Source organism: Stegodyphus dumicola, chromosome X1, assembly GCF_044657685.1.
Source record: "Stegodyphus dumicola isolate Sdum_Otavi_A_Nest chromosome X1, ASM4465768v1".
Lineage (NCBI taxonomy): Eukaryota > Metazoa > Arthropoda > Arachnida > Araneae > Eresidae > Stegodyphus > Stegodyphus dumicola.
In genome coordinates, this window is record NC_140780.1 from 245,717,180 (window position 1) to 245,740,462 (window position 23,283).

Genomic DNA, 23,283 nt, shown 5'->3' on the forward strand with positions numbered 1-23,283 from the left:
TCTTTTTGAATTACTTCATAAAAATAAATGTTTGAAGCATCTTTCAGTGTTGCAACATGGTGTTTCTATATGGACAAACTACTCCGCTAGAGATAAAAATCGCTAGATACTAGTCCGATTTTTAGGAAATATATAATATGCCTGAAAAGAAACCACATTCATTTTGTATCATATCTCTTTGTTAGTATTACCATCTATTATTATTTTTTTTTCTTTTTAGTAGTAGTATCATAGTTTTATTATTCGTAATTATTTATTATTTTAATATTCTTATTATAGCAGTATTTATATTATTGTATACATTCCTTATTCTCTCCAGAGTTAGATACTATGTATTATTGTTTATTTACTTACTTCTGTAAGCACTATAGTATAATTTGTGGAACACAAAGAGTTTTGTTTTCTTAAATTAAAAAAAAAACCAGCCAATAGTCTATAACAAGAAAGACAGCCACCAAATTCTCATATTTATGGCAAATCCAAAAGGTGGCACTCTTCTGTTGTGCCAGAGTACTCCTTCTCGCAAATAACTAAAATATTAGCACTTTGCAGGGGGAAGACCCAGACCACAGTCCAGAAAAGAAAAATTTTCCAAGCATAAGCCCATAATCTCATTTGCTGTTACACCCAATTAAAATATCAGAACATTGTGTTAAAAGGTTTGCATTACTCATGAGGTACAGAGGCGAGCAAATGGAACTGAGACAAGAAAGCTGGTAACAGACAAACAGCACACAAGTACATGGGGAGGAAGACATTTATATTCAATTCAAATTTCATCAGACGAGATTATCTAAATTTTACAAATAGTCATTTGTAATAATTACTAATACTTTTGTGAAGATTTTCTTACTTATATTTTAGAAATATTCGTATATGCTACATCTAATCTAATATATCCTATAATTACGCAAAATTTTGGCAAAATCAATAGTTCCCTAGGTCATGTGATCCCTTTTGTCAGAATTGTTTAAACAGATTTCAAGACCACTGTTAAACACACTTTTGTACCCCTAGTCAGTTGAAATGCATATATTTAGCTATCTTTGCACAGTTAGAAAACACCTTTATTACAAAAGATAATTCCATTATTCGTGCTGACGTCATTTTTCTGTTGTGTATGCATTTAATGCAGTAATTAAGATGTGATCACATTCTGTGTCGTTTTAGTGTAATCAGTTCAAAAGTTTAGAATGTGACATAATCAAAATGGCTATATACTTTTGGTTTTTGCAAGTGTTTATTAAATTTTGTTTATATACCAAAATTTCTGCAATACTGCTTTTCATTAAAAATATTTGGATCACCATTGTCCAAGTCATGAAAAAATAGTAATTCATCTGCAATTTGGCTATCTACATAAGGTTCTCCCACCCCCAAGTCTAACGAAAATATGAAACAACTTTCTCATGAAATGCTTTTCACAAAAGCATCAGAAACCACAAGATGCTTATTGATAACCAACAAACTAATTTAAAATGTCTTTTGGAATTTAATTTTGGATATCACTATACTTAGGATAATTGCTGATATTGAAATATATTTTTTCTAGCTATCAAGAGTCATGGCTCTGAATCTTCTGCTGGAAATTTATCATCAGAAACAATAAGTAATTTGATGTAACAATACTTGCTAGATGTGTAAAATTTAATGTGTATTCTATTAAAATATTATTGTAGCGTATTGGTCTGACCATACAGCACATCCCAAGTAAAATGCAAGAGTAAAACAAAAAATTTACACAGAAAATAGAGCAATGAAATTTTATTATTATTACATACACATTTTAATACAGTTCACCAAAAGTGGATATCCATTACCTGGCTGCTTCGTTTGAGCTGCCTTACATAGTTATAAAAATCCTGCCTTCGGAGACTGTCCGGAGGGGAACCACACCCTCCGATCAGCTCACGGGGACTTTACATGTTGCCATCATCCATCGCCGAGCCCTGACCAGGGGCCAATGTCTTCCCCGAACAGCCCTTAATATCTACTTGCAGCGTCCCCACATCCAAGGTTACAGACAATACAGTACCAGTACGATCCCTGCCAAGCCTGCACCTACCACCATATAAACAATGGTTCTAGTCACTATGAAGACTGATTATATACCCAAGGAACTGAAGCTATCACAACAAAAGTCCACCCAGTGGTCTGGAAGAACCCTGGGTCTCCTCCCAAAAATGGTTGGTTCTGGAAATTCCTACCAGTTGATCCCAAGGGATGGGTTGTCCAGCATTGTTAGGCTATCCCAGCGAAGGCCGAAACCCCAGCTGACAGTTACCAGTGGGTGGCACGAGGAGGCCGATGCTGAACTGAGGGAGATGAGAGCAGGTTTCCCTGTCTCCATTTCCTCCCCCCTTGGGGGTTGAATCAGGCAAACACCTGGGAAGTACTGGTTAGGATCTGTACTTAGGCAGTCTCAACCACGGGGTATATAATTTGACTTCACAGAACTAGAACCTGAGTGTTGTACTCAGGTTGAGTTGGGTTGTCTTGGCAGGGACCATACTGGTACTGTCGTGTTTGTTCCTTCGGCTGTGATGGAGCTATATCGGAGATCATCGACTGAGTCCTCGGCTATTTGACCCCATTCAGTTCTCATGGCGGGGACTGACAGAGTGGACAAAGCACCCACAAGCAATGGAATTTTTGCCGATGGAGTGGTGCCCAGAGGCAAGGTGACAGAATTTTTGATTTTGCAACGATTTAGTTCTGCCCAATGCTTTGTAAATGTTGGGCGGGGACTGCGGGGGTTGCGCCTGCGAGGACGAGGTCCCACAGACGATGGGAATATTCCAAACTCTGTATGGGTCCTCTAGAATATGGACCTGGGTCGGAGGTCCTTCGGCTGATGTGTCTGTCTTCATTTCCTCAATCCCTGCTCTTCGGTCGAACATCGGGTCTCCTGCCTTTCCCTCTAGCAAATGGTCAGTTCCAGATATTCATCCTATGGGCCAGGTTCCGACGCTCACTCCTTAGATCAGATATCAAGTCTCCTGCAAGCGGTCGATTCTAGATATTTGTCCTCGGGTATGAACGCTACCCACCACACATTTTAATAAAACAATCAGATTTTGGGTGAAAAAATTTCTTGATACATTCACATCACAATGTATTCACCAAATACTTAACAACTAGCTTTCACAAACAGTTTTATGAGATTGAAAAGTGAAATAATGCTCAATGATAAGTGCAAGAAGTATCATGTTGAATATTTTACAAGAACTGCGGAAAACAGAATAGCATCCAAATTGCAAGCATAACAGCTAGTCTAATAATGTACTGCAATAAATACATGGTAAAATTAAACTGCATTTTATTTGGGACATATTGTACAATCTACAAAACATTTTCAATAATCTAAAAATACTTGGAATCAGATAACAAATATTTAAAATAAACTTAAGGTTTAAAATAAATAAAACTTGTAAAAAGAATTAAATAATGAACTATATTCTGTATTATTTTGCATAACAATGGATAATTATGTAATAGATATCTGAAAGCATGACAAAAATCTGAAACTAATTTTTTTTTTTTATTTGCAAACTAATTAGATATTAGTAATTGTGCTTCTATGAATCTTATTACATAAATCAGTTTATGTCTTTAATGAATCTTTTCCTTTTAACAAGACTTTAGCAACATTCTCATAAACAACAAATGTTACAGCTGTTGCAGGAGTTACTTTCAGCAAGTTTGGCACAAGTCCTTTGTAGTAACCTTTAAGACTTTCATACCTAAACAAACATTCCAAAAAATTGGAACACTTTGTAAAAACTGTGTTTATCCAAAAATATATATATTTTAAAATAATCAAACAGTTACTGTAATGTAATTAATATAAAAGGCTATTTTAATCTTTTTGTCTATTGTCTGTAAATTCAATGCAACACAAAACAGCAAATATTGTAGCTAATTAAACAATTATCTATGAGCTTAATTTTTAATACGCTTGAAAACAAAAATGGGTATTACTCAATATAAATACAAATATTTTCAAGAATTTTTCAAGCATATTTCATAATAAATGTACAAATCAAATAATCTTTTAATAGGCATATTCTGCTGAAAACTTTTATATACATAAATTTTTTGCTGCAAAAAAGATGTTTAATAAAATTACAAAAAAAATTTAATATAGCTTTTAGAGAAATTTTAATTATTACAATCAACATTAATTTCTATATTAAATTTGAAAATCAGCATGTATAATTAATTAACACCATTAACCAGACACTTTTTACACTCTTATTTAAAAAAAAAAAAAAAACCATAAGAAGTGTTTCTGAATAAAGATTCATCCTCCAATATAATGATATGTTGAAATCAAGTGTCGATTAGTTTATTTTCACTTAAAACTGTTTTATAAATTAATACTTGAATAAAAATATCTTCATTTTTTGCAGTTGCTATTTTATTCCTTTCAACTTCACATTTGGAATCAATTTTTTTTTTCTTTAAAAAAATATTTATAATACTGCATAGAATATTTTTATTATTCACAAATACTGTACAAAGTATTTGAGCTGTACTTTAAGAACAAAATATACTAAAATTACATTTTCTACTTCAATACAAATAATTGTACATATTAAATAAATAAATGTAGAAATTGCTTCAAATATAAATGCAGATATAGATGCAATAATAAAAGCACAAGGAAAAGCCAGAGCAGTGTCGATGCGTGCTTAGATCCATATTGAAGAACTTTGATTGTGCAGTGTGCCAATAATGTTAACTTGGCAATATCCAAAGAACTTGGTAGTCAATGCAGTTTTAATTCCATTTTTATTTCCAATTGATATTTGTGGCCACAATCACTTGGCCTTCTAATCGTGCCTTTCCACAGAAGATTTACATTTTTGATATTGTTGAGATAGAAAGCAAGCCAGCGAAATTAGATCTTAGCAGAGTAGAGGGCAAAGCTGAAGTGTGTGGTTATGCAACATGGGTCTGGGTCATAATCCCGACAGCCGAAATCCTGACAAGCCAGAATCCCGACTGTCCAAAACCCCAACAAGTTAATATCTAAATACAAACACTCAATTTAGCTTAATAAAATACAATTTTAACTAACTATTACATATTACTAATTAAAAGTTTAAATCAAAAAATCATAAAAATTATGTCATTACTTAAAATAATTTTTAACAAATTGAAATGACCGTTAAAATTTGAAATGAAGATTTATAAAATTCATTTTATTAAGAAAAAGAAAACATCACTTACACATACAAACGACATATTTACAGTGACACATTGTGAGCGATACCACGAAGATATTCCATCACAGGTCGATTATCACAATCGTCCACAACAGTCATAATTCTCCTTTCTCTGTCATCATCTACCTTCCTACATTTTGGTTGTTGTTCTCCTTGAAGAAAGCATTCAACTTGGTATTTCACATTCTCCTGTTCTTTTTGAAATCCTTCTATGATGTTATAAACGCCAACATGGCCCGTCCAATTAAAGTCTCCCATCTTCTGTGCCAAGCCTCGACAGCATTTTGAGTGCACGGAGCTCCCAGTTGTAGGGAATCAAACACGCTCCAGAGTGCTGGTGGGAACATCAGAGGAACGCGAACGGCAATGCCATTACGCAAGCGGCGCCGCATTCTTCCACGAACGTAGTTGTCTTCAAACCACTGAATGACTTCTTGAGCATCAGGTGTCAAGTGAGGAAGTAAAGTGTCGAATGCTGCTGAAATTTTGTCAGCTGGTATAAACGCTAACGCAAATAAATGACAAAGCATTAAACTAAATCTTTCATATGTGCCGTAGCGAGAAGCCAATCCACTTGATTGGATTTTTCTCCAACCACACTGACACAGATGGAAAAAACAAGCCTTATTAATAATGTCAGGGAACTCTGATTTTGAAGCATTTATAGCTGCCTTTTCTAGATCACTAATGATTCTAGATGGCCTCAGTTCAATATTATTTTCTTCAGCGAAATCAATTAAATCTTGTAATAATCTTTTGTAATTTTCTTCAGATTTGCTAGTCATCAAAGCATATACTAGTGGAAGAATTCTAAAATTTTGAGATCCAACAGGTGCGTGAATTGTATATAGCTGGTAAAATATTGTGGGCACCGTTTTAAATGTGCCGTCCATAATCCAATAATCCGTCCTGTAATAAATGTTTAACATTTGCAACTGTTGTAAAGATTAGAATTCTCTCATCTCCAACTGCAGAATCTCTCACTAAAAATAATTCACCAGTTAAAGTATTTCTTAAAGTAGCTGGAATATCAATTTCATTCAATGTTTTTGGTTCTGGTGGCCTTTCGTTTTGCCTGACCCGTTAATTTTTTTCCAAACAGCTTCTTTTGATAGAAGGTATGGGCGAATGTTCTGAGAGGTTTTTACGATGTTGCTTTGAATTATCTGACATGGTTCACTTCCGCTATGCCGAGCATCTTCTTTCAATTGGCTAATACATTTTGCAATAGCAGCTGCACTCGCTTGTGGAGCATGGTTATGCTGAGTAAATTTATGGAGATGATGTTGTCCATTCAGAAATATTGTTGTTACTGGACCTTTGCACATATCGTATTTTCTTTTTTCACAACACCAATAATATAAATCATCGCGATTCTTATCTTTCACCATTAAATAACCACGTGCATTAATTTTATTGCTTCCTTTTTGAAACGGAAAAATTTCACAAATTTCAGCCATATTTTGGAACAATTTAATGAGCAAAAAATAAACCGGCAAGTGAGCAATGTCTGTCTCGAGACGAATGTAACCCTATAGCATGTAGAAAGCCTAGAGCTGTATCATTCCGTCATTGTGAAATAGTTCCCTCTTTCTCCTATTCACATAGATTATAAAAGGCCTAAAAGATAAGAAATGACCTTCGCGTGAGGTCAGCCGACCCTTTGTCATTACGATGTCCTTCCGTAAGCAGCTGTGGAAGTATGTTAAGGGGTCATTAGGCTTTATTGGGATTTCGCCCGTGTCGGTATTTTGACCCTATCGGGATTTTGGCTTGTCGGGATTATGTCCGGATACCATGCAAGATGAAAGCACGTAAAGAGAAAAGTTTTGTTTTGCAATTTGGTAATTGGTAAAGAGGCATCTGCATTAAGGGTTACGTAAGATCGCATGATTAATTTGAATGACACAGTTTAGACTTAAGTGCTATTTTTAGGACAGATAGATGAAGTTCCCAAATGAAATAAAAAATATAAGAGGTTATAGCGAATTAAATTAAGAAGTTTACTTTCATATTATTTATCTTACATAGATTACCAAAACTTTTTAAATACATACAAAAAATACCTCATTTTCAGTTGTGCAATCGTTAACTTATTTCAGATGCTTCTTTTATAATACACAAGATGAATCATCATTCCATGTTATTTCTGTACTAATAAACTCAACAATGCTAAATTTTTTTAACTCTTTTTTTTCAAGTTAGTTCACATTATACAGAAGTCAAAAAAAGATCAGTCACACAACTATACAAAAACAGCAAGAAATACTGCACACACACACACCAAAAATTAACTTTAATTTCAAATGCTCTCATGTGGAACAGTAATATTTCATGGCCTACTTTTTGGCATCCCATAAAACAAACTCATTTTTCACCTTTCAAAATCAGTGTTTCTTATTTTGAAACTGAGATATGAAATAAATCTGTCGCCAAAAATGGTATTCTCTTAACTTTACAACCGACTTTATTCGCCACTAATAGAACTTTTTCAATCAAAGAGGCATTAAATTGCAAATTGTAAAGCATACTTCAGTTATGAATCACACACATCTTTATAAAGTTCCATATTTGTATACATAATGATGTATATGGTATTTGAGAAAGTTAACTAGAGATTTCTTTTCCTTAAATACTGAATTATAAAGCATAAGAAAGTAGTTCATCATACTAGTTTCTGCATTGGAGGTGGAACAGTTTTAAAAATACAAAATTTAATTTTTTATGTGGTCTGTATGCTGCAAAATTAATAAAATGTTCATTAAGCACTAATAAGTTAAATGCAAAAGATTCCATACCTTTATATACAAAATTTAGTGAATTGCGAGACAATAATTTCCTGGGGCCAATATTAATAAGTAGCAGTATTTTACCTAACATGGTTGGATTAATGAAAGCAAGCTACTTCTAAACATTTACTGAAAACTTTTGAAAATACTTAATTTTGATTGAAAATTGATATAACTGAAAATATGCACTGAAAACTGATACAAAACAGTACATACATTTTGAAATATCTTCACAAATTTTGCACATAAAAATATAGAACCTGCAGCACTCTCGAAAGCAAATCAGATGCTCACACCATACAGCAGTCTCCCCCTCCCCCAAATGTCACTTTTGCAATGGCCGTGAGTTTGATTGCTACAGAACAGATCCATCATACCCTCAAGACCACAGGGCCTTCGTTATGCTGCACTTTCCATTTGTGCTAATAGATAGACACATGATTAAATATCAAAATACCAAGAACACAAGCTAACAGCTGAGATGCCATATTCATGACTTTGAATGTGATGAACCCATGCACCTCAGTCCATCTATGGGCAAATGATGAAAGTCAGACATGCCACAGTTCACAATGCAGAAAAGGACCTTGTAACATTGTAGTTCCCATCTGTGCTAATACATGCCAACATGAGCAAACAGTAAAATATCAAGATGCAAAAGAGTTTAAACCTGGAACTGCCACAAACTTCACATTTAATTTCTTAAAATAAATGTTTTATTAATTTAACTTTTTCCTTTATGAGGATTACATAAAGTCATATTTTGCATTTGCAAAATTATTCAATACCAAATTCTGAAACAGTTTTTATACACAATTTTCTATTTTACTTTTGGAAACTAATAACTGGAAGCACATCAAAATTTATGAAAATAAATCCTGCATCCACCTTTTTCAAACACTCCATAGAAAATTATTACTTTTTGTACTATTTTTTAAAAAAATTATGATTTTTTTCATAATTTTAAAGTTCTACAGTTTTCATAAAGCAATCTCTTTAACAGCTGAGAAAAGATAATCTTTCCCTACATACAGCCTCCTGAATGTGCAAGCTCTAAAATTTATTAAGACGGCATTTTCAATCATTCTTCTGATATATGACAAATCTAAACATGTAATGTCACATGTCTAAACAAGTAAGTTCTTCTTCCAAAACACACAAATGAAATTAACAGCATGTGCTTAAAACCATATAGTTATGAAAACATTAAGTACATAATTACAGCATCTATCACTTGTAACAGAATATGGATTAAAGTTCTGCAAAGAAAACTTAAAAATAGTTTCATGCAATTTTACTAGCAAGAGGCTAGCAACTACTTTTTGCAATACATATATTCATAAAAATTTAAGAACGTTCCTGATATTTGTACATCTACTAACCCTTACAAATAACCTACCTGTAGACGGTTTTTATGAAAGTTTTAAAATTTCTTTCCTTGCTTGGTTCATCTTTTTCTTTATTTTTTCATTACATACAAGACTTAAAATTGCTTTACCAAATAAAGGCATTTGATTTCAAACGTTATATAATGTAATAACCTAAGTTTTACTTTTCAGATTTTCATTTCTAAGATTCTTATAAAATTTTAAAAACGAATAACCAAAAAAAATATTTTATGAAGTATAATGCAATACTCTGAATTTATAAAATTTTCAAAATGCTTCAATGAAAATTCTTCAGCTTACATTACTTGGACAAACTGGCATCAGATGATACAGTTTTATATATTTTCTCCCAATCTACAGTAGATATAATGAAGACAAAAACATGTAGAACATGAAGATATAATGAAAGCATTGTGGGGGGAGAATTGAATTTATAAGCATATAGATATAGTAAAAATATTTCCAACTTTCTCTTTTAGAAGTTTCACTATTTAACTGCCTCAGAACATGAAACAAACAGTAAGAAAACTTCAGGAAAGACATCAATAGCCTATGAATAGCCACTTATGTTTTACAAAACTATACACACTCAGCAATGCTCAAAATGAGCTTTAAAAGTAATACATTATACATCTGTATTCTAATAACTGATGAGAATATTCTACAAAGATTTTACCATTAAACAAAACTTTCTGGAGTAATTATATTTATTATCTGAAAGAAAAAAAATCAAAACTCTTCAGGTAATCAAGTTCCCATGGTGAACGAGAAATTAAGCACAAAAGAAAAACACTGCATCTACAATATTTCTAATCTACATAACTTACATAGCATTTTTCTAAGTAAGAAGATAAGCATCTGAAGAGAATATTTGTTTTAAATTTCTTTAACATTTTACTATTTAAATTTCCAGTTAAGAATGAAAGCTTATTAACTTCTCAGTTACTACCTACATATGCAGGATATCAACAACTGAGCAAACACTCTTACTTCTTTAAATATTGATCCTAGACCTATAATTTCAATGACAAAGTTTATAATTTTATGAAAACAGTTTAACACTCATGATCATGAAATCCTGAAAATAAATTTAAAAAATTCTACCTTTCATATGATCCAAGTATAATTACAAATGTGATTAGAAAATTCATTCATAAATGCAGATGCTGTACATTATGCTCAAAATTCAAAAGGTACCATAAAATAAAATTACTGATAAAATCTATATTTCCATACAGGTTTCAGTATTTTGTCAGTTTTAAAAGGAAATGGTAAAGCAAAACATTCTTGTTTATGGCAAGGAATGATTCTGTTGAGAAATGGGCATTCTTCCTTGTGGCTGTACAGTGCTGGAGAGGCAAAAAGTTCAATGTTAGATTTGTATAATACCATGTTAGAAGCCATGGAATCTGTGAAGACTGTTTGTCCACCAAATGTGCTTATCTGGTGTGTGTAGTCCATGTTATCGTGCAGCATTGATACACGGAATCTTGACATGGAATATGGCTGCCAAAGACTAGAAAACGAATCTAGCAGTATCCCGGACAGCATTTGTACAAACAAATTGCAACCAAATATCTGCCAACATACCAGCCAATCACTGTTATTCATCATATATTGTTCCTCATATGTCATAGACAGACATATCCTGTTCATCTGTTTTGTTGAGCTCAAGGAAAGCACTCATTAAAATTTATCTTTCACTTACAGCAAATAAGCTCCTTTGGTAGGTAACTAAGTTTCATACTATACAGATAATCTCAATATCACCAAAAATTAAATCAAAAGATTCCATTTATGATAAGGAAATACTTGGAATAATTTGCAGGTAATCCCATGTAAACCTTAATTATGCATAGCAATTTCACACATAAAAATATGGAACTTTGGCATTTAACGTACTAAAGCATACTGAACATTGGACTAATTTAAACTTTTACTGTGCTGTATGAAAAGATTTCTCATTTACGTAATACTCTCATTTCATATACAAACAGTTTTCATAAAACTGGCCAACTTGTTTTAAGAAATTTATAATTGAAAGTACATGTCTAGGAATAATATTTAATATAGATACATTTTTAAAACCTTTTATTTAATTTCTAATAGCAATTTCAAACTAAGCAATAGCTTTTTATACATTATTCTTCTAAAATTATGCGAAGTGGTTATATTTTTTCCACTTCTTCCTTACTGAGAAAAGCACTTCAATCAAAACAAAAGAAACACAATATACAGGAAGTTCGACATGGAGAATTATTAAATTATAACTACAATGATGTAAATCTGAAACAAGATCATTATTTTCTCATCATAAGAGCAAACATTTTGTACCATAATACAATTTTTCTGAAACTTATGTTCCTGTGTTGTAATGAAATAAACAATGATTGACAATCATTAAATTTTGCTTAAGACTACACAAATTTTCAAGTTCAGTTACTTTTATCTTGAAATAAAAATTATTGCTAAATATGTATGGATAATGTGTTAATGTACATTCAGCTATTTAATTATATTATAGCAATATAATTAAACCGGTGATTTTAAACAATTTTATCATATAAATTGTAGCTGATTATCAAATTGAGTTTACAAAATAGTGAGGGAAAACCAGAAATAAAGTTTTCAGATTTCATAAGATCAATAGGCATAAAATAAAAATGTTTATATTTTTAATGCTTGGATGGGTGGGATATAATGACATTTAAAAGTTATCACAAAAAATTCCCAATCAAAGAGATAAATATGACCTAATTTTACACCTTTGCAAATTATGTTACAGCTCCTTTACTTACTTGGTAATTAAAAAAATTCGCCTTATAAAACATAAAAGTAGCATTTCTATTTAGTTTCGGAGACAAAATTTTTTTCTTTGAACTAAAATAGTGCAGTACAAAAATTCAAGATACAAAAATATGACGTACAGAAATGCTAATACTGTTCCTCAAAACTTTACAAAAAAATACGATTTTTTGGAATTACAAAAGGAATGTTTCTCCTTCACCTGTCACAATAAATAATGGAAACAAAGTGTTACAAGTATATTTAGAAGATTAGAGAGTTGTTACAAATATGTGTGAACTAAATCTTCTTGAACATTACTTAAATGCTATAATATTAGTACATAACAAAAGACTGCATTATAAAAGACTTAAAAGATATATCAGTTGTAACCTCTAAATAATTTAGAAAACACAATAATAAATCAAACTAAGTATCTTCTTTAACAGTAGCATAGATCATAGCTGTGTTCAGATTTATAATGAACATTCCTTAACCCGTTCAGTACGGGCACGTCATGTGCATCAGCAGCGAACATTATCTCACGGCCAGGTGTGTCATATTTGAATCGCCATTTAATTCAGTCTACTGACCGGGAGTACCACATCTGACTTTTTAGATAGAACGTTTAATTAATATTTTTTGTTGCCGCTAGATGTAGCTGTATGCCTGTTATGGGAAAATATATTGAAAGTTAAGTATGTTTACCTTCATTCTTATGCAATGATTTTTATTTTTGGTATTTTGTTTCGGAGTGAGAGTGAGATTCATGGGTGGGTGTTGAGCAATGTCTCTCTTTAACTGCATCATTTGATATAAACAAATGCACGTGCTCTCACTGCATTGAGGTACTTTTTATTTTTATTTTCGCGATATAGTGGGACAGACGTTCTATCATTAGAGATTTTTTTTTATTACTCTTATAGTTTTCCTTTTTTAAATTACTCTTAGATTTCTCGTGCTTTGAGATGAATATTTTTAATCGTCAGCGAAACGTATCTTTTTTTAATGGCAAACGAAAGCAGTATCTAATGTAGAATATACACAATCACTAATTCATTAGTGCTGAGTAATGTAATAGCTCTTACTGCGTCATTTAATATAAACAAATGAACATGGTCTCGATGCTCTGGAATACTTTTAATTTAATTTATTAATTTTTCGGTACTTTTCCGTTTCGCCGGCGCAAATCTCGCCAAGCAGACTTTGTTGGCGACAACATACAGTATACACATAAAAAATGGTAACAAATGTTAATTTTAAGAATTTTTATTTTGAAGGCATAAACATTTTAATATGGTTTAAAAATTTGTAAACAGCCAATAAATAAAGACAATAAATTTGTAAAAAGACATTAATTTAAGAATTTACTATGCTTTCATGGTTCAAAATCCTGATTCACCGGTTTGTATCACGTGACCTTAAGTGATCTCATGTAAACTACGCTACAAAAATCTAATTCTCTTAGTAATTATCTACATTAATTTCAAGTTAAATCTGAATTTGGAATACAAGTTTAAATGCAAGAATTATTTCAATTCGTACGAATAGCTTACTCAGAAATTATGTAAAACCGCAGTGCTTTACTTCGCTAGTGCATTCTCATTAGAATGGATGAATTTAACCCTTAATTTTGCCTTTTCTATATTTTCGCGTTCGGATGAGCGGTGTGATTGCATTCTAATTGACTTAATTACCGCGAATTCTCTTAGGGGATAAAATTTAACTAGTTTGTAAAAATTCTATGTAATAGTATGCCAATATTGAAAGAAACAATCAATCTGATAAAAAAATGGCTGCGACTTTTTTTGAAAATGAGGCGTGAAAGGTTACCAGCGAGGATATTCCGTTTAGCGTCAGTTGTACCATTATTGGCGACTTTATCGCTTGTGCCGGCAAAACGGAAAAGTACCAATTTTTCTTATTTTTATTTAATTTTTTATCGGTTACAGTGGAGTAGATGATCTATCATTAGAGACTTTTTTTATTACTCTGTGAGTTTTCCGGCATTGAGACAAATATTTTGTATCGCTTAGCGAAAAGTTTTTTTTTAAATGGCAAAACAAAAGCACTATCTGACCATAGAACATATACAAACGCTAAATGAGCCAAATTTGCTGAGTAAAATAGCAGCAGATATTATATTCCTGTGACTAATGCAACGTTGGACTTTGTGTACACAAATGTTTCAAAGAATATACACTGTCTCATTTTGAAACATTGCTTACTTTTCATTGTTTAATCGTTGAATTTTTATGAAAGACAGTTTTAATATTTTTTAATTTTAATAGTGTGTTGTTGTATTAAATAAAATCTGCGATTGTTTGGATATTTTTCCATATATATTTATTTGTGGGATAAGGGAAAAATTAGACTATTCTACGACGAGTATTTTATAAAATTTTTAAGGAAAATATATTAAAGGCTTAAAATTAATTCTGATGACTACCTGTATGTTCTTCTCATAATGTACCCAAAATTGGAAAAATTTGATGACAAATTTCATTTATACGAATTTTTTTCCAAAGTTACGCTTAGCAGCGTAAATTGCTCGTCCCCACAGGACAATGCATCCGGTTAACGCGTCATCCCAAGAGAATGCTTCGGTAACAGAGATGCCCGTTGCGAACGGGTTAAAGTTTCACCTAAATATTTCCCTTGATATGCTGTACAATGTTTTCCACAAAACTGTTTAAAGTGAATTTCTCAAACTATGAAAATTATTTCAATAAGCTATACAAATTATACTGATTTTTCAACGGAGAATAATTCTGAATTTGTTACGAAACTATTTTTCAAGTTACAGAAAAATCTATATAGAAATTTTTACCTTATTTCCAATTTATCAATTTTCATTTTATATTTTTGGATTAAATAAATTAACTGTTCTTACAAAGTAAACACTAGGCACAAAGAAAAAAGTACACACATTAAATTATTACAACATTAAAGTGTTTAAATACCTTGTTATGCAAAATTTTAGATACATAAAACACATTATACAGTATGATTGTATTTGAATTAAAAAATAATTCAACAATGATTAAATAATGAAAAATGTAACTAAATGCATGCATCCACAGGGTAGTTTGTAGCCCTTTATAAAATCACCGTTTTATTCACAAGAAATACAAAGTTCTGTTTCATAAAATCATGGATTTAACTATAAAAAACATAGTTACTCCTATCACATGGTATCCATCTCACTGATGCCAAGCATACACAATATTTTACATAGTCCACAAAAAGCTTTTAAAGAGTTTACAAAAAAGTAATGGTCATAGAACGTCTTCTTCAGGAAAGATTCTCTCTGGTTCAGATGTATAGGTGAGTTTTTCATAAATAAGGAAGACGATACAAATGTTGGGAGTTACATGGAGGAAGTACGCAGGCAAACCCTTGTAAAAACCACGAAGACCTTCATACCTAAATATAAAGACACAGCACCTGTCTCATGAGCAGGTTATATAAAACACTAAAACAAATTATAGATATTTGAGGAGCAAACCACATAAAAGAAACTGAAGCTCTTGATGTGAGATTTAAAATGTAGAGCAAATTTTTAGAAACTCTGACCATAAAACCAACTAATATTTATACTAATGACCTCATCTCTTGTGAATCTGTCGACACTGAAATGTTTCCTCAGACAAATAGAATTCTTTTTTCAAATTTTAATTCTCCAGGCAAATCTAAAGATTACAAAAGTCACTTTTCCTTCATGGAATGTAAGGAAAACATTCACAAATGAAACTAAACAAAAGTCCTTAAATACAATTTTTCATATCAAACAGAAATTTACCCATCTGTTAAGCAATCAACTACCACTTTCATAAGAACTAAACTGATACCTATAAGAAAACTTAATATAACAGAACTAGTAAATGCTACAGATTTTTAAATAATTACATAAGCTACTTCTAAGTTTATTAAATTAAAGCATGAATTTAGTAGACAAATAATGCTGCTTCGTGAAAAATTCAACTTACATCAACAACTGTTGAACAAATCCTTGGTGCTTCAAACTTTATAGACAGTGTCAGTTCTATTTTATCTGATAGATCACTAAATAACTTTGATTTTAAATACCAGTTTTTCAATAAAAAAGAAAATTTATTCTACTTAGATTTAAGTGACTATTACAAATTTTCTTTGGAAAGTGAGATTATAAAATTTTCTTCAATAAAAGTGTTTGTTTACTGCTAGTTGTTACTACTCAATACACACTTTTTAAAAACATACAATATTAATTTAATTTTTATATTAATTAAAATCTAGGTAGGTAGGTTATGGAGGACTGGAATGCCTGGTATCTAAATACTTGTCAACCTTGAAATATGACATAGCCGGAAGTTATTGCACTTCAAACCAGTAGTATTTTAAAAGAACTCTGATAATTAAATTCACTTTAGAATGGATAATTCAGGTTGCACAACTATTTACAATACTATTTTTCCGTAAAATATATTAACATTTGAATATATGTTCTAAATTTTGTGTTCTTTGACTAGTTTCATTTTGTAATTTTCTTTCACTTTTATACTCAGAAAACACTGTGCATGGAAATAAAGCTTTAGTTTACTAAAGTATTTTTAAATATGATGAAAATAAAATTACTATACTTATTCTGTGGATAAACTCAGCAATTTTCCATGCGCTGAAGTAAAATAAAATATTGCTGATAATAATTACTGATATTCAAAGGTTCACTTTCTAAATAATAATTACTGATATTCAAAGCTTCACTTTCTTTCCAAATAAGTTAATGAATTAAATATTGGATATACTGAAACAACTGGACATTTAAAGGCTTTGAGCTAAAACTTACATTTAATTTTGGGCTTTGCAAACTCTAATACCTTGCTTTGCCAATAATATGACAATGTTCTTGGCAAATTTCATGGAAAACAAGCACATAGTTAAAAAAACAGTCAGTATTAATACAGAATATTTAATTTAAAAGAGGCCCCATTCTAGAAACAGTCAATGTAAACGTATGAGAAAAAATGTGCTTTTTCATGAAACACAACATGGAAATATATAGGAATCAAAGCATTATGTGAAAATAAAGTAAGTGGAGAACTGATATGCACAAAACTGTTATTAAATTTGCAGCAACTTTTTTTAAAAAGGTCCTATATAATAATAACTAAAATCTCAATCACTCTGTTACAAAACCCTAAGCGTTAAGTGTGTCATCAACTGAAAAAATTTTTAGATCATTACATGTATTAGTAGTATTAAAGATAAGATGTAATCAATTTAAGGATTGGATAAATTCAAAACCATAAGTTTATTTTTTACAAAATTATGCATTTATTATTAGCATCATCACAATGCTACCTACTTTACATCAATATTATTTCGGAGAAAACAGATCTCCTGATTAAAATAACATTGCTTTATCTTTGTATTATAAAAAGAACTTTTTTGTTTAAAAAACGTTTCTAATATTTCAGAAAGGCTTTGAGCTTCTGTTAATTGTGAATGTTACAAGCAATTAATTATAAAACACATAAAAAATTATCTTAATTTAAATAAATGCTCCTTTTTTTTTTAAAGTTTCGGAAAGGAAAAGGAGGAATTATCATACAGCAATGCTTGAAAAGTGTGCGTGCATGAGGCAAAAATGTTGAGAACCGCTGAATTAGAGGATTGAGAAAATTTGAAAACCAACAGATCACATTTAATTTACCAACAGAGGGCAGAAGATTGCACTCTGATCAGGAAACAGTATCTACATACTTGTCAACCTTGAAAAATGACATAACCAGAAGCTCTCACACTCCAAACCAGTAGCATTTCAAAAGAACTCTGATAACTAAATTCACTTTAGAATGGATAATTCAGGTTGCACAACTATTTATAATCTATTTTACTGTAAAATATATTAACATTTAAATATATGTTCTAAATTTTGTGTTCTTTGGCTAGTTTTGTAATTTTCTTACACTTTTATACTCAGAAAACACTGTGCTTGGAAATGAAGCTCTAGTTTACTAGAGTATTTTTAAATATGATGAAAATAAAATTAATAATTAATATACTTATTGTATGGATAACACAGCAATTTTCCATATGCTGAAGTAAAATAAAATAATATAACAAATATTAATTGACTAAACAATTGGCCGATTCTACATAAAAAGTTCTACAAATGTTTGCAGCATATAAAGACGATTCGAATCAAATAAAAGTATGAAAAATTATGAAGAAAATCATTAGGGGTGGAATACACGGCACCTGCTTAATTTAAGTCCCACTTATTGCTGAAAAATAATATCCTTGATAAAGGCTAAAAATTAAAAACCAGGAGATGTGATGAAAAACTGGAAGTCTTCCAGTAAATGTGGGAGAGCTGGAAGCTTTGTATCTAGTTGCTGAAAGCAGCTGGTCTAGCTGGATTTCCAGATGTCTCTGGATTCTACTAGGACAGATGGTCCCAATGAATTTTTTGATATGACATCCTAAAACACATCTCCATTTAAAGCAGTCAACAAAACAGGCTTCCCTGGTGATCCTTCTAAATGAGACATTCTCAACTGTTGGTATGCATACACCTCTGGGGGTACATGATGGTGGAGTTAGGAGTATATGAAAAAATTACCAGCAATGGGAGAAAATAAAGTGTTACAATAAATGCTGATAAAATTCAGTGTTGAGAAAATTTACATTTGACAAAGATTAGAAAAAGAATCAGATTGATTAATTCTGATATGAAGGTTACTATCCGAAGTGCATTTAACCCTTTCCAGCACAGTGTGCCCAATCTGGGCACAACCAAAAAAATTCCCTCTGTACACACAGAAACATTGATAGGGTTTTATAGGTTACTTTTAACCTTTTTTATTAATGCTACATGGCAGCACAATACAAAACAGTCCACACATTTCAGCCATGTTTAGTTTTTAAAGACCCCATTTTTACAAAAAAATCTTCCAGATTCTTTTTAGGATATAAAAGGAATTGTTTGAAAAGAAACTTCTACGTTATTTTCTTGGCTGTATACTGATCTCTTCATTCTATATTAGTTTTAAATTTTTACATTGAAATCTTGCCTAAAATTGAAGGACCAACATCTGCTGTGCCCAGAAAGGGATCGCTAAAACACCAGACCAACAACTGTATCGCTGTTTCAATGCAGAATTTTCTTCCGCGAGTCCATTCAAAACAGAAAGGTGGGTGCATAGCTGCATTTCATTTCCTGTTTTCTTTTTTATTTTTTCTTGTTTCCATTTTGGTTTTTTGGGGGAGAGATTTAGTTATCAACTAAGAAATTGTTGGAATTTTTTTATGAAGGTTAGGGGTAATTTTATCAGTTAGCTCTTTGATTTTCATTAGAGCAGTTCTCCCATTTTCTCTCACTTTCACTGAAAAAAAGTTTTGTTAGCTTTACGTTTGACAGTTTATATTTTCTTAACTGTAGATATACTTAGTTTACTTTTTCTGATTTTTAATCAATTTTCAAATGGATCACAGAGGGGTTTTTTTTTATATGCATGTAATCATCATGTAAGTGCTTTGGGGGGGAATATAAAGTAGCAGGCATCCCTGTGGTGCAACCTGGATAATGCTAAATTTGCTACTGTAAACAGAATCTAGTGTTTTTTAATTATAGGAAAAATCTTTAACTCCATTACATTTTTTTATTACATACTTCCCAGCAATGCCTGCTTCAGCAATCTTTTTGAAGCTCTGTTCATTCAGCCAGTCTGTCTCGGGCACATTCACAAAATTAAAATGGTAAGTTATCTTTACAAAATTTGTTGTTGCTGCTGAAATTCCAACTTGTAAGGATAGCATGCCAGAAAGAGTTAAAAAGAATGTAATAAAAAAATGTTAAAGAAAATGCAGCTAGCCCCGCCGAACACTTTCGATATGGCATATGTGCTAAGCAAGTTTTGGGAAACCTCCTTTTCAAATGAGCTTGAAAATGCACAGTGATAAATGAATAGCTTCAATGACTTGCATAACTATCTTATTTTTTCAGAAGTAAATAAACTGAGCTTAGGTTTACTGAACAATTTCATAATTGTTTTCAAAGCATCTAACGAAACTGATGCTAGGCTCAAAAGCAGTATTAATATTTATCAATAGCAACTTAAGGCCCAGCTGAAAGGAAATGTGGCCATTAGCATTGATGGTACACTTGCTAAAATTAAATTCTCTTTGGAAAAAACAGAACAACCCTCTCCCGTATGAATGTATATATATTTGCATCTTTGTGATTACATCTATATCTAAAAACAAGACACGGCGAGAGATTTATTTATCATCCAAGGTCTCTTAACTGGGTCTGCAACCAGCTTCAAGAAATAACTGGGAAAACACAGTAATATCATTTCAGATATAATGAATAGAACAAAAATCAATAATATCACAATTTCTGTTATCAGCAATTCATCATTTGACCTTTCTTAACAGTGATAGGTTATTTAGTGAGCTTCCTATGGTGCATCAGGGTAAAATATATGGTTTTAATGAGTTAAAGACAGGAGCTACACTAATACACAGACACCAAATGACAATGAATTTTGAAGCAAGTTTAAAAAATGTGAGCTCTGAAGACAGGATTTTGAAATAGATAACTGTAGAAAACAGCAAACCAAGTTTTGAAAGATGAAGGTATCATTTGTGCCATAAATCCTGAGGACAATAAAAATTGCAGTGATGAGAGAGATCCTGAAGATGATTATGAAGCAGCAATGTGTGAATATAATAAGGTGAAAAAACAGCCATGTTGATGACAAGTTCTTTTATTTTTAGAGCAATGCCCTGATGCTTGTCCTATATATCTTTTATTGACAGAAAGATAGCTGCTGACAGAATTATAGGATTATAAAATAGGGCAATAATTTTTTTCAAAAATTCTTGTGTAAATATGTATGAAAGAAACTTGATAAGATTTCACAAGCCTCACAAATTTTCATGGGGATTTTTTATTTCAATTGTTTCACAAACCTTTTTGCCAGGAAATAAAATCTTACATGGAATTTAAATGTTTAATTAAGAGAAATAATTGTTAGTTAACAAAATATTTTGTTCAGGTATGATTTTTAATATTTGTGCACTTGTTTTTTAAATTTCAAAATTTCAAAAAACCTTGTGGAAAGAAAAACAGGCATGATTTAAAATTCAGTCTCTACTAGCCCAGTTTTTAATTACTTGAGGTTGATCACAGTCTCAATTGCCTTGGATAATCAAGGTTCTACTGTATTTCATTTTCAACCGTTTGCAAACTATGTTAAACATTGTTTACTTATAAGCACTACCATTGACACCTGTCATACAGAAATTTTACAAAATTGGCCCATACATAGCCTAGTTTTAAATAGTATTACTGGTAGAAAAATATACATACAACAAAAATCATGTTAAAAAACAGCTTACCTCCAGGTCTTTTTGATAACTTCAAGTACTCCTGAATATTCCTTATACTGATCTTGCAGCCTTGCTCTTATGACTTGATATGGATAAGTAACACTAGCAGCAAACAGTTTAGACAATGCAGCAAATGATAAGTACTGATTTGTACCCTATGAATAAAGTAATGTGAAAACATAACTAACACTATACATATCAAGACATTACAGAATCAGTAACAGATTTTTAGCCTACATATATGATCTAAAACTAAAAATTGATGCACCTATAAAATAATCTGATTGTAATAAAATGCATACTGCATTTTATTACAGTCAGATTATTCAAGTTAACATGCAAGTTACCATTCAAGTTTATATGCAAATGATTAAAATTTACATCCAATGAATGAACAGCCAAAGCTCCAACACATCAAATAAGAGCACATTGATGGCGTATTAATAAGCAAAACTTGATTTTCAAAGGTAAATTTCCATTAGATTTTAGGTGCAGCTACCCACCTCAAATGGAACACTGCCTCTCTGAAGTGAACTCATTATGAGCACATGTCATAATATGACAGAATCTAAGCATGAGACCAAAAGAAGGCAGGATGGAGATATAAGAAATAACTCAATATCTAGGTAGAGAGATGTAGTGATTAGATGAAGTTGACAGGAGTGGGTAAATAATGGCAGGCAGCAGTCGGTCTAGGGTAACAAAAGAACTTGATGGCAAAATGATTTTCAGAATGGCTCCTGAAGCACTCATTTTGTCTTTATCAAGATCTGATGTGCAACCCTCCATATAAATGAATGCTAGCAGCACTAACAACTAACTCAATAGTCTATATACTTATACTGCCCACTATGCTTTTACCCCTCACCAATGCACAACCTTGATGCGACTGCAGCAGTGCTGAGCTCAAGCAACATGGAACTGCACTAACTGGAGACGAATTTCTTCAGTGATGAGTTTCTGTTTTGAATTGAGTTCTGATGGCCAGTGTAGATGTGTCTGGAAACACCCAAGTCAGTGCTCAGATATACCTTTACTGCTGCATGCCATACAGGTGGACAATGGGAAATTAAAATCTGGAATCCACTCTCTTATGATAACCTCATTCCTCCTAGTCACTTACAAAAGTCGTCTCAAATTGGCAGCCTGCAGGCCCCATGAAGCCCCCAAAGCAATTTTATGCAGCTTGAGAATACATTTCCAGTAAATTAATTGCCATCATTATGACATTAATTATTATGGCAAGAATTTGGGTAAGGTTTAAGTTTTTTAATAATTTTTTGTTCCAATTTTACATTATTTTCATTGCCATTATAAATGAATGTTAAGTAATGCCCCTAAAAATTTACAGATGAAGCTAATTAATTTACACAATATCTTATTCAAAAATTTAAGGTTACATTTGATAAATCTTTTTTTGCACTTATCAAAAGACAAATACCCTCAGTTGTGATTTTTTGTTATAAAAATAAGCACTTTGTTTGGGAATACTTTTATATTTGAACAGTATTTTCCGCATTTGAAACTTAATAAATCTAACAAAAGAATCAGACTGATTGACGAGCATTTACAGTCTATACTAGTTTCTGGTAATATAAAAAAGTATATGCATGTTTCGACAAACATTTACTAATTTTTGCTCAATCTAGTTATTAGAAAAAATTATTTTGTTTTATTTTATTTTATTTTATTTTTTTATTTATTTATTTT

At 31.5% G+C, this 23,283-nt stretch overlaps 2 protein-coding genes across 4 annotated transcripts in view; one reads left to right on the forward strand and one right to left on the reverse strand.

Moving 5' to 3' along the window:
- Window positions 1-4,407, forward strand: part of LOC118195288 (glutamate rich 3-like) — a 97,978-nt gene extending 93,571 nt beyond the window's left edge. For both annotated transcript variants that reach the window (XM_085807382.1, XM_085807383.1), the window contains exon 11: window positions 1,553-4,407. In XM_085807382.1, coding sequence (XP_085663508.1) covers window positions 1,553-1,623 — 71 coding nt within the window. In that variant the 3' untranslated portion in view covers window positions 1,624-4,407. The remainder of the gene's footprint in view (window positions 1-1,552) is intronic.
- Window positions 1,747-23,283, reverse strand: part of LOC118203385 (solute carrier family 25 member 32-like) — a 50,651-nt gene continuing 29,114 nt past the window's right edge. Inside the window, exons 6-7 of one of the 2 annotated variants that reach the window (XM_035375668.2) lie at window positions 21,583-21,728; window positions 1,747-3,743 (exon numbers count right to left, since the gene is read on the reverse strand). In XM_035375668.2, coding sequence (XP_035231559.1) covers window positions 3,605-3,743; window positions 21,583-21,728 — 285 coding nt within the window. In that variant the 3' untranslated portion in view covers window positions 1,747-3,604. Of the gene's footprint in view, window positions 3,744-15,277; window positions 15,619-21,582; window positions 21,729-23,283 lie in introns of those variants that run through there. The other variant, XM_085807384.1, reaches the window with a different exon arrangement.